Genomic DNA, 12195 nt, shown 5'->3' with positions numbered 1-12195 from the left:
TTTAACAGTGAGTTTTACACACACACACACACACACACACAGATAAAAATGTTTATTGTATTGGAGGATTTTTAATGAATGCTGATAGGCGCCGACAGAATATCAGCCGCATTTTGTGAATAAACAATGTTTATTTTAAAAAAAAACTTTTACAAATCGCAACTAGGAAGTGACGGTGGGGGCGGCGCCCCAGCGCCCTCTATCGGCCAGCCGCCACTGATATACAGTATATATCAACTGATTACCAACTCCAAAGACACGCGGGGACCAGCCCTGAACCCCGCCGGCGCTAGGACCCCTCCCTCCCTCCCTCCCTCCCTCCCCGGACCAGCCTACAGCCTTCCTCCTACCGAACCATCAGACAGACAGACAGACAGCAGACACACACACACACACACACACACACACACACACACACACACACACACACACACACACAGACAGACAGGCGATCATGTGTTGACTTTGACTTTTCTCCGCTTAGACAAACCGGCCGGGTGGGTTGTTGCTCCATAGGAAGACGTGTTTACGACATAGTCCATGCATGAGTTAGTCTGCCCCAGTGACCTGCTGGAGACGTTCTGACAGCGTTAGAGACAGAACAGAACCGCCATACTCATGATGGGAGATGAAGAGGAGCCTTCTGGCCCGGGCTTGGACCCGGCCGGACCCCAGAGTGAACCCGCCCCGGGGGAGCTGGACCAGCCGCTGGGTTACACAGTCTACCAGAGGAGGTGGTTCGTGCTGCTGGTGCTGTGTCTGCTGAACTGCTCCAACGCCATGGTGAGTCATTACGTCATTCAGAATGATATTATAATAATAATAACCTTTATTTGTATGTAGCAGCACTTTTCCTGCAATCGTTGCAGCTCAAAGTGCTTTAACCAACTGTACAGGCGGTTTCCTTCACTGTAGGAGGATGCGGTCAGGAGTGAAACTCTGTGATTCATTTGTTGTCATACACATGAGTGTCAATATGAATGTCAATATGAATGTCAATATACACATCCTGAAACGTGACTGCACTCAGCAATGTACGTCTGGTAAGCTCTGGATAAAAGCGTGGGGTAAATGGCAGATATGGTATACAACAGTAGCATAGGAAACAATGTCAGTCACAGGTGTGCAAGTGTGTGTTTTTATATCCAGTGTACATTAACTCAGGATGTGGTGGTAATTATTCGTAACAGGCACCTTTCCGACTCGACACTGCAAAGACAGACGACCTGTGGTTAAAGGGTTAATGTCTGGGTTATGGTGTTATTGGTACAGATGTTACAGCATTGGGAGTCGCGGTGGATATTATTCTAGCAGCAGGTGGGCCGCGTTCGTAAATTCGCTCTGAGAGCGCCAGAGTGGCCACGTGACTGCCTCTTGTCCAATCAAATGACTTGGTCCCTTTATGGCGTCGAACCCCAGTGTGCGCTCCAGCGAATTTACGAACGCGCCCGTGATCTCCATCATCATGTGACCTCCTCAGGCCCTCGGGCGGTGTGTGTAAAGTTGATGCCTCCAGTCTCTAATTTGGTCTGCTGCAGTGGTGTAGTGGTCTACGTGATACGCAGGGCCATGGGCGTCACCACCATATATTTGAAACAAGGTCGTTTGGACCCCCCCACATTTGCCATAAAAAATATGTTGCATGACTGGTCAGCGTTATTTTCATTGCTTCACAATCAAATCCGTTCCACTTTATGAGTAGGGGATTGCCCATATCCAGAAATCCACTCCGCGTTTTACTTCTGTTTTTAACGGCACGCAGCATCAGACACGCACGCAGATTCAAAACATTCAGACTGAGGCAAGACGATATTTAGATCATCCACCAAGATGGATATAAGGATTTTTTTTTTCTAAGAAGAGAAAAGTAAGTCAAAGTCATCCAAGTTTTCCCGTGAGTGGCCAAACAGCAACATTGCGTTCTCCCAAGGTCAAACACAGCCAGCTTTTCTGATAAGAATGTTAGCACCTTATGAGACATTCTCTGTATTAGCAATAGAATTAGCATAGCCTACTAGCAACCAAATACGAGCTAGATCAGCTATATGGCACTAGCAGTTTTGTTAGGCATTACTAGTGCGGTTAGACATGTATTCTGTTCCCACTGCGCGTAACCAGGGCGCAACTTCCACAGATAGCGAACACACACTGACACACAAATGAATCCTCAGACGCTGGAGTAAAGTTTAGTTCTTTACTCAACCCTCAGAAACATGAGTGGTCGTTTGGTTATTTTGTAAAACTGTAAATAAACATAAGAGTACAATTACTGTAATGCTCAAAACTATACTGTTACACTTTCAACATCAACAGTATGTAGCCAACATATAATATCAATATAGCAATACAAATAGTTATACTTAAATAATATAAGCTATGTATTTATAAACATATACATTATACATTGTAGTTAAACAAGAAAAGAAAAGGCAACTTACAAGCAAAGCCTTTTCCAGGGCAAGAATGTAAACAAAGAGATTCTCCGGAGCTTTTTCTCTCAACTAGCTGTTGCACGAGCTATCACGTCTGAACAGTGTGCTCACGTCATGTGACTAATGTTCGTCATGTGACTAATCAAAACCGAAACTGAATAAAGGCAGTAACAAATGTAATGTCATAAAATGTCCACTAGATGTCTCTAAAATGAAAACCTAAGAAACCATGACACTCCCCGTCTGGTATGGAGGAAATACCACTATGAACTAACTCAGGGATACTCAGTCCTTTGGCGACATGAGAAGCACTGTCTCAGATATTGGTCTCAAGAACGTTTTAGCCGTCCCATGTTTGGTGATCTTCACTTCGATTCTTCTGATCTTCCCGTCCTTGTCAGGGAATGTCTGGCTGACTAGTCCTAAGGGCCAGTCGTTGCGCTTAGCTTGAGCATCTTTGAGAAGGACCAAATCCCCTACTTTGAGGTTCGGACGTTCCTCTTGCCACTTGCTGCGACTCTGTAGTGTCGTGAGGTATTAATGTCTCCATCGGCTCCAGAAAGTATTTGCAAGGTGCTGAATCTGTTTCCACTGCTGTCTGTGGAGGTCCGTATCACTGAAATTTCCCGGAGGAGGAAGTGGAGTGCACATCTTCTGCGTAAGAAGCATAGCTGGTGTTAGAAGAAAAGGAGAGTCTGGGTCCATTGAGATGGGGGTGAGAGGTCTGGCGTTGATTATGGCTGTAACCTCTGCCATCAGGGTGGAGAGAACTTCATGAGTCAGGCGAGAAGGGCAAGCCTTGAGCAGCATGGAGTCAAGTATGCGCCTTGATATCCCTATCATCCTTTCCCAGGAGCCCCCCATGTGGGATGAATGAGGTGGGTTGAAGACCCATGAGCAGCCCTCTTCTCCCAGGTACTTTCGAATGCTAGGCATGTTGGGGTCGGTCAGCAGAATGTTCAGCTCTCGGCATGCGCCTGTGAAATTTGTTCCACAATCTGATCTAATCTGTTTGGCAGGTCCTCTTAGACTAAAGAACCTGCGTAGCGCATTGATAAAGCATGATGTGTCCATTGACTCAATCAATTCGATGTGGACAGCGCGCGTACTTAGACATGTGAAAAGAACAGCCCATCTTTTACTGTTTGCCTGTCCTCCTCTTGTGCGTCTTGTGCTTACATGCCAGGGGCCGAAGACGTCCAGTCCCACGTAGGTGAATGGGGGTTCAGTACTCAGGCGATCAACAGGTAGGTCGGCCATCATCTGTTCCGTCACTCTGCCTCTGAGCTTCTTGCAGGTTACACAGTCGTGAAGGATGCCTTTGATCAGTCGTCTTGCTCCCATGATCCAGTACCCTGCAGTGCGGACAGCGCCTTCGGTAAAGACTCGGCCTTGGTGCATCACCCTTTGGTGATGGTGTTCCACAAGTAGCTTTGCGATGTGTTTCCCTCCCGGAATAACAAGAGGGTGTTTTTCCTTGTAGGCAAGATCTGAATGTCTGAGCCGTCCCCCTATTCTCAGGAGGCCTTCTTCGTCGCAATAGGGATTGAGTTTCTTCAGAGGACTACTTCTTGAGATGTCCTTTCCACTTGCTATGCACGCAAGTTCGTCCTTGTAAGCCTCTCCTTGCACGCATTTGATGATGATGAGTTCAGCTTTTGTCAGTTCTTCAGCTGTGCGAGGCTGCTTGCAGTGATGCCATGAACTGCAAGTTTGATCCTGATCTTTGCTGGTAGCCTTACAGGATTCCACGATGTGGATGAGTGAACTTGTTGCTCTCACAAGTCGCTTCCATGAGGAAAAACGCTCGAATCTGTGAGATCCAAGGTGTGTTCTGTCGTTGGGCAGGTTGGTGATGTGTGCCCGTACCTCTATGTCTGAGTCCGGGTTGATGAGGTCAAAGACTTCAGGTGATGATGGTTCCTCTACTTGTAGCAGAAACGTTGGTCCTCTAAGCCAGGTTGTCTCACCTAGCATAGCTGCAGGCACAGAACGTGTGCCAAGGTCAGCTGGGTTATGGCTTGTGGAGATGTAGTGCCACTGGGTTGGTTCAGAAGACCGCCGTATACGCTGCACTCTGTTGCTCACATATACATAGAACCTTCTTGTCTGGTTGCTGATGTATCCTAGGACAACTCGGCTATCTGTATAGAACTTTACAGCATCCAGAGCTATATCTAGCTCGCTTGTGACTAGCTCAGCGACTTCCACACCCAACACGGCAGCTCCCAACTCCAATCTTGGGATAGTGTGAGCCGACTGTGGAGTTAACTTAGCTTTTCCAAGGACAAATCCTACTTGACATTTTTGCTCAACATCAATTACTTGGAGATAGGCGACTGCTGCAATAGCCTTCACTGAAGCGTCTGAGAACACGTGTAGCTCCTTTCTTATGGCTGTTGAGATTGTAGAAGCAGAATAGGTTCTTGGGATCTCCAACTGCCTGAGGTCTTGAAGAGAGCTTCTCCAAGCGTTCCACTCATCTTCCCTTTCTGGAGGAAGAGGAGAGTCCCAGTCGGAGGCTTCGTTTGTGAGCTCTCGTAACAGGATCTTTCCCTGTATCGTAACTGGTGCAACGAATCCAAGTGGATCGAAGAGGCCGTTGACAGTAGCTAGAACACCCCTACGTGTGAAAGGCTTTGTGGATTCTGCTACTTGAAACGTGAAGACATCTTTCTTCAGATCCCAACTCACTCCAAGGCTCCGTTGAATAGGAGTGGGATCGACATCCAAGTTTAGGTCTTTGAGTCCCTTTGCTCGGTCCTCAGCAGAGAATGCTTCCATAACCTCCTGGCTGTTGGAAGCAACTTTGTGAAGTCGCAGGTTCGACACAGCAAGCATCTCCTGTGTCCGCTTCAGTAGGTCGATGGCTTCACGTGCTGTGGGCCTTGACAGGAGTCCGTCGTCAACGTAGAACTCTCTTTCGATGAACTGTTTGGCGTCAGACCCAAATTCTTCTTCACCATGAGCTGCAGCACGTCTGAGACCATAGATTGCCACCGCAGGAGAGGGACTGTTCCCGAATACGTGAACCTTCATGCGGTACTCACATATGTCGTTCCTAGGATCGTTGTCCTCGTACCACAGAAAGCGGAGAAAGTTCCTGTGGTCTTCTTTCACAACGAAGCTGTGAAACATTTGTTCTATGTCCACAGTGACAGCGATCGGTTCTCGTCTGAATCGCACCAGTACTCCTAAGAGGCTGTTATTTAAGTCCGGACCAGAAAGGAGAACATCGTTCAGTGACACGCCTTTCCATTTTGCACTGGAATCGAAGACGACTCGAATCTGGCCTGGCTTCTGAGGGTGATAAACCCCGAAGATAGGTAAGTACCAACATTCTTGTCCGTTCTCCAATGTAGGAGCCAGCTCAGCATGATCACGGTCGAAGATGTTCTGCATGAACGCGATGAAGTGCCTCTTCATCTCGGGCCTTTTCTCCAGTGTGTTTTGAAGAGAGGTAAGTCGTGTGAGGGCCTGGCCTCGGCTGTGAGGGAGTTGCTGACGGGGTGTTCTGAATGGCAATGGTGCCACCCAGCTGTTGCAGTCATCCATATACATTTCTTTGTCCATGACCTTTAAGAACAGTCTGTCTTCAATAGAGAGTCCAATCTTGTTGTCATCCCCGGACGTGTTGAAGATGGTGCTCCCTAAGTTGCATTCCCGGATACTGTGGGTGCCTTGCGCTGGGGCAATTTGATGTGCTGGCTTCGGAACATATTGCTCCTTCACCTGGATCCTGTTCGGACATGGGCTGAAGAATGAAGGGCGTTGGTTCTCAAGCACATTGGTGCGGTAGCTTTGGATGTCTGAAGGCTTGTGGGCTGCCTCTAGGCAGACTTCTCCTATGATGACCCATCCCAGGTCGAGTCGTTGTGCGTAGGGGGCGTCATGTGGACCGTTCCGTTGCTCCCGCACTTTATGAACTCTAAGGATGTCTCGGCCTAGCAAGAGAAGGATCTGTGCTTTAGAATCCAAAGGTGGTATACCATATGCTATGGGCTTGAGGTGGGAATGATGCAACGCTGCTTCTGGCGTAGGTATCTCAGCTCTTTCGGTGGGAATGTTGTTACACTCTATTAGTGTAGGTAGTGTCACTGTTGTAGCTCCATCCACAGATTCCACCACAAAGCCTGTGGCTCTCCTTCCTGTCATCTGAGTTGTACCTGCACATGTACGAAGTGTGAATGCTGAATCTGACCCCTTGATGTGGAACATATCAAAGAATTCAGACCGTGCAAGCGACCTGTTGCTTTGATCATCCAGCACAACGTATGCTCTGGTTGCTCTCTCTGGGTGTGCTTCTGGGAATATATTCACCAGGCAAATCTTCGAGCAAGATCTGCCGCTTTGACCCTCTCCACAGACTTCTGTGCAATTTGAGGTGACTGCAGATTGGTCTGATCCTCCTTCTCCCTCCCCGCCATCCTCAGATGGGGCTGAAGGCGGAGGTCCTGGATGAAGAGCCGTGGTGTGGCTGTTACTCTCACATTCCATGCACTTGATGGCTGTGGTGCAGTTCTTGGCTAGATGAGTAGTTGTGGAACAACATCTGAAGCAGACACCGTTGTCTTTGAGGAAGGCCTTGCGCTCCTCGAGGGGCTTGCTTCTGAAACCTCTGCAGCGTGTTAGGGGGTGTGGCTTCTTATGGAGAGGGCATAGTTTTTTTATGTCCACTGCTGTTCGGCCTGAACCGTGTTGTGTGTCTTTCTCGTGAGAGACGTCTGTCTTATGTGCAGAGACCATGCTCTTACTTTGTCTCTTGAATGGCTGCTCTGACTTCATCTGGGCTGTGTTACTCATCGATAGCCTGAAGCTTGGGTCATTGCGAGCTCGTGCCTCTTTGGTGATGAACTCGCAGAAGAATGTGAATGGGGGAAAAACTACCTGTCGCTCGGCTTTGTATCTGGAACCCTGTGATATCCATTTCTCTTGGATGTTGTAGGGCAACTTGTCTACGATGGGCAAAATGCCGCGTGAAGTGTCCAGATAGCTCAAACCAGGCAGGTAACCTTCGAACATGGCTGCTTCCAACTCTTGGAGAAGGTCACTTAGCTCTCTCAGCTTCACAGGATCTTTATTGCTGATCTTTGGGAAGTCCTCCAGCCTGTCGAAGAGGGACTTTTCAATTACCTCTGGAGACCCGAAGCACTCTTCTAAGCGTTCCCAAGCTTTGCATAGACCTTGAGATGAATGACTTACATGTACTGCTCTTATTCGTTTCACGTGCTTTGCAGATTCACTCCCTAACCACTTAATCATGAGGTCCATCTCTTCATTAGCACTGAGTAGTAGTCCGTCAATGGCGTTCTTGAAGGACGACTTCCATGCCCAGTAATTTTCTGGGTGATCATCGAACTTGGTGAGACCGGAGGTTACGAGGTCTCTGCGTGCTAGGTACCGAGCCACATCACTGATGTCGGTTGTGTCACCGCTTCCTGTTGGTTTGTATGGTGAACCCTTGGGCCTGCTGGGTGTGAGCTGCTCTGATGTCTTTGGCCTACTAGGTCGCAGTGATGGAGAGCTGTGCTCATGCTTCACGGTGGAGGAGTGCTGTCTCTCGTATGAAACAGTCAGACGCTGTCTGGGTGGTGAGGAGGATCTCAGCCTATGGACTATCGGTTCCAGATTGGCTATAGAGTCGTTAACATCTTCGGCAGATAGTGGTAGCTGTGACTGTTGTTCTACGTACTGGCGTGTGCGGTCAACAGTGGCATGAATGACAGCTTCGATACCGTTGTTTTCTTCCTCCGCTGCTGCTTCAAGAACATTAGCTTCAGCGATGGCTTCTGCCACTTCTTTCTCATGCAGCAAGTTCTTTAATTTTGCTTCCATTTGGGCTTTTTCGATCATAATCTCTGATTCCATTTTTGCATAGCCAGCACGTGTGCGTGCTACTTCCACTTTGACACGTGCATTGACAGCTGCCCTACTGGCTGTTGATTTAAAAGACCTAGATGTGCTAGAGGCCACTGACCTTGTCTCAGCACTGCTCAACTCTTCCATCATGAATATTGCTGTGTGCTTGGCGTGAGCAAGGATGATGGGGAGCAGTGCTTGCGCTGAAGATCTCTCTCCTTGAGTCGATCCGCCCGCTGAGTGGTTGCTTTTTTACTACTCTGTTCCCACTGCGCGTAACCAGGGCGCAACTTCCACAGATAGCGAACACACACTGACACACAAATGAATCCTCAGACGCTGGAGTAAAGTTTAGTTCTTTACTCAACCCTCAGAAACATGAGTGGTCGTTTGGTTATTTTGTAAAACTGTAAATAAACATAAGAGTACAATTACTGTAATGCTCAAAACTATACTGTTACACTTTCAACATCAACAGTATGTAGCCAACATATAATATCAATATAGCAATACAAATAGTTATACTTAAATAATATAAGCTATGTATTTATAAACATATACATTATACATTGTAGTTAAACAAGAAAAGAAAAGGCAACTTACAAGCAAAGCCTTTTCCAGGGCAAGAATGTAAACAAAGAGATTCTCCGGAGCTTTTTCTCTCAACTAGCTGTTGCACGAGCTATCACGTCTGAACAGTGTGCTCACGTCATGTGACTAATGTTCGTCATGTGACTAATCAAAACCGAAACTGAATAAAGGCAGTAACAAATGTAATGTCATAAAATGTCCACTAGATGTCTCTAAAATGAAAACCTAAGAAACCATGACAACATGTTTAAATGCAGAACAGACACAGGTGAAATGTCATCAAAAGCACAGAATGGCGACAAACACCTCACAGTGCTTACCTGTCCTGTCATTATTGCATCTCCTGCCCGTGTTCATTGCCCTGAGCATTTGCACTATTTAATTTGGCCATTGCACCCACCCAAAGAATCAATTTTGCATCTGATTGCTTGAGCTAGGGTTAAAAAATAAGAAGAAAACACCTGTTCCATTTCTTTTTCTATTTCTAAAATGCTTGTGATTGTATTTTTTGTATTGATGATTGTATTTCTAGGTCAAATGTTCTATTAGAGAAAAACAATATGAACAAGTGCTCAATGCATCCCCATTTCTCCTGATATAGGTGGTTGAGAGTGAGAGTGAGTCAGAGGCAGGGGCAGCAGGCAGGGGCAGTGGAGACAGCTCTAATTCACTCTTTGATTTTGTTTGTTTGTTATAGTTGTATGTTCTGCAATGCACTGAAGAGGGCTAAGTTTGATTGTAATAGGCTCTGAGTAGCCTAGGTACATATTTTATGTTTCCTCATAACTTTTTATTCAATTTGTTGACTCAAAGTTACCTCATTCTTTTCTAATTCACTCTTTGATTCTTTTTGAATCTTCATATTTAATAAAGTACCTAAAAAGTGCCACGTTTCAGTGTCAGGCCTCTGTGAGTTAAACCAAAACATAATAGTAGTCAGTAATTGCAGACCATGCCAGCTCCAAGGAAAAACAAAGAAAGAGGGAGATTATTTTGGGTGTAAAACGCACCAGAATGCAGGAAATTGAATCTACTATTTAAAAAATTTCGGGGGGAGAACCCCCAGACCCCCCGAAAAATAAGTGTCCCCCCCACATTCAAAAAGCTGCTGACGCCCATGCGCAGGGCTACGCCGTATACCCACTAGGAAAGGCCAAGGATTTCTATACCCACTTAAAATTGTGTGAGGATACGTGAGCTGCCATGTCTCACGCATTGGCCGTGAGACTCACGAGCATTTCAACCAGTTCTCACGCTCTCACGCCGCACCTCTATTTCTCACGGCGAGAAATAACAATTGTTTTACGGGACTTTTATTTTTGAAATTCCTTGAAAGAAAGCTACCGGACATGAGTTTCGTGGCATCTTTCTGCACGGGTTTTTAGTAGTTACTAAACCCCTAGTTGTTACTAGCTAGTTTCAACCTAGTTGTTTACTAATTTCGGTTGCACCACGCCAATCTTAGCTAGTAAATACTCAGTTTTGGTAACTGTTTTTTGTTTCTCTACTGTAACATAACCAAGTACATTAATAATAATGATAATTAAACAATACGAATACATACGGAAGAGTATTAGGGCCACCAACACGATTTTTTTTTTTTAAATCCGAAAGGGGGGGGGGGGGGTTATATTCTGAGTTTAAAGTCAGAATTTCTGAGATTAAAGTCAGAGGGCCCTATTATGCACTTCTTAACTTGCCGTCTTAAGTCTTAATTAAGACGCACCGCCAGGTTAAGACCTACCGCCACCCTTATTATGCGCTTCATACGCGCTACTGCTATTATGCAGGTGTCGATAGGCGCCCACACATAAGACGTAATACTCCCGTGCATATATTACTCATTGTGGGAGTGTTCATATGTTAATGAAGTGCACTAGGCGCCCCTGCTATTATGCGATCTGACTTTGCTCCTAGCGCTAAGAAGTGGTTTGAAAAGTTCTTAAATTTAGACTTCATGCACGTTTTGAAACACGAGCGCGCCTCCGCGGTTTGCGCATGCATGTGGGCACACATGAACACGCACGTGGCTCCACGGCAAGACGTCAATTACGGTCACAGTATAAATGCTTTATTTCAGAAGGGAGAGGCCAGCGCTGTACAGTATGTTGCCTCCGCATACTGTGCACATACAGTACGAGCATGCCGTGCGTAATATAATGACATCAACATCTGTCATTCCTGCAGTCTTCCAGCGACCCCTCTGTAATACTTCTCAACTCACAAGCGGAGGTATTGCCGTGTTTATTCAGAAAATAATCATGCACGAGCTTGTTACTTTCTTCTGCAGAGAAGCGCACTGACCTCCTTCTTAGGACTTCCATAATAGCATAGCGCTAATGACTCAACGCAGCCGGTTCTTAAAGGGAATGGCACCTGGCACGCTGATTGGGTTGATTGAGAAGACGGCCAAAACACACCCATGACTAATTTCTTTGCTTAGCGCCGGGTTTTAGGCGCCCACTACCGCACGCATAATAGCAAAGTGGCCTTGACCACGCCTCCACGTTTTAAGTTTAGATCTACCGCCTCGTCTTATTGCTTAAGACTTATGAAGTGCATAATAGGGCCCAGAATATCTGAGAAAAAAGTCAGAATTTCTGAGAAAAAAGTCAGAATTTCTGAGATAAAAAGTCTGAATTTCTGAGTTAAAAAGTCAGAATTTCTGAGATTAAAGTCAGAATTTCTGAGAAAAAAGTCTGAATTTCTGAGATAAAAAGTCTGAATTTCTGAGTTAAAAAGTCTGAATTTCTGAGATAAAAAGTCGGAATTTCTGAGATTAAAGTCAGAATTTCTGAGATAAAAAGTCAGAATTTCTGAGATTAAAGTCAGAATTTCTGAGATAAAAAGTCAGAATTTCTGAGATTAAAGTCAGAATTTCTGAGATAAAAAGTCAGAATTTCTGAGATAAAAAGTCAGAATTTCTGAGATAAAAAGTCAGAATGGAATGTTCCTACTGGTTAAAATGGATGACATGAATTCTCTTATCGAGTTATACTTTGGAATTGGCTTTAGTAATAAGGAAATTCTTTGTCTATTCGCACAAAATCACCGTATCAACAAGTATTCGTACTTTGAAGCGACGTTGTCGTGAACTGGGTCTTTACAGAAGGACAAATCACTCAGATTTAAATGAGGTAATAGCCTTTGTGCAGGAGGAACTATCGCGAAGTGGCCAAATGCAAGGCTATCGTTGGATGCATCTCCGTGCAATTCAAATGGGATTCGTGGTCCAACAAGATGTCATACGACAGATTATCAAATTAATTGACCCTCAAGGTGTGGAACTGCGACGGGCACATCGTCTGCGGCG

The 12195-nt window shown here is 45.8% G+C and overlaps 1 protein-coding gene across 1 annotated transcript in view; it reads left to right on the top strand.

Annotated features, from left to right (window-relative positions):
* Positions 1-491: 491 nt before the first annotated feature.
* The window catches only part of slc49a3 (solute carrier family 49 member 3), a 65267-nt gene continuing 53563 nt past the window's right edge, over positions 492-12195 (top strand). The window contains exon 1 of the mRNA XM_080537356.1: positions 492-783. Within this exon, the coding sequence (XP_080393482.1) occupies positions 619-783 (165 nt within the window). The 5' untranslated portion in view covers positions 492-618. The remainder of the gene's footprint in view (positions 784-12195) is intronic.

This window comes from Nansenia antarctica (assembly GCF_963989245.1).
Source record: "Nansenia antarctica genome assembly, chromosome: 7".
NCBI classification, from domain to species: domain Eukaryota; kingdom Metazoa; phylum Chordata; class Actinopteri; order Argentiniformes; family Microstomatidae; genus Nansenia; species Nansenia antarctica.
This window is presented reverse-complemented; position numbering and strand designations above follow the sequence as displayed.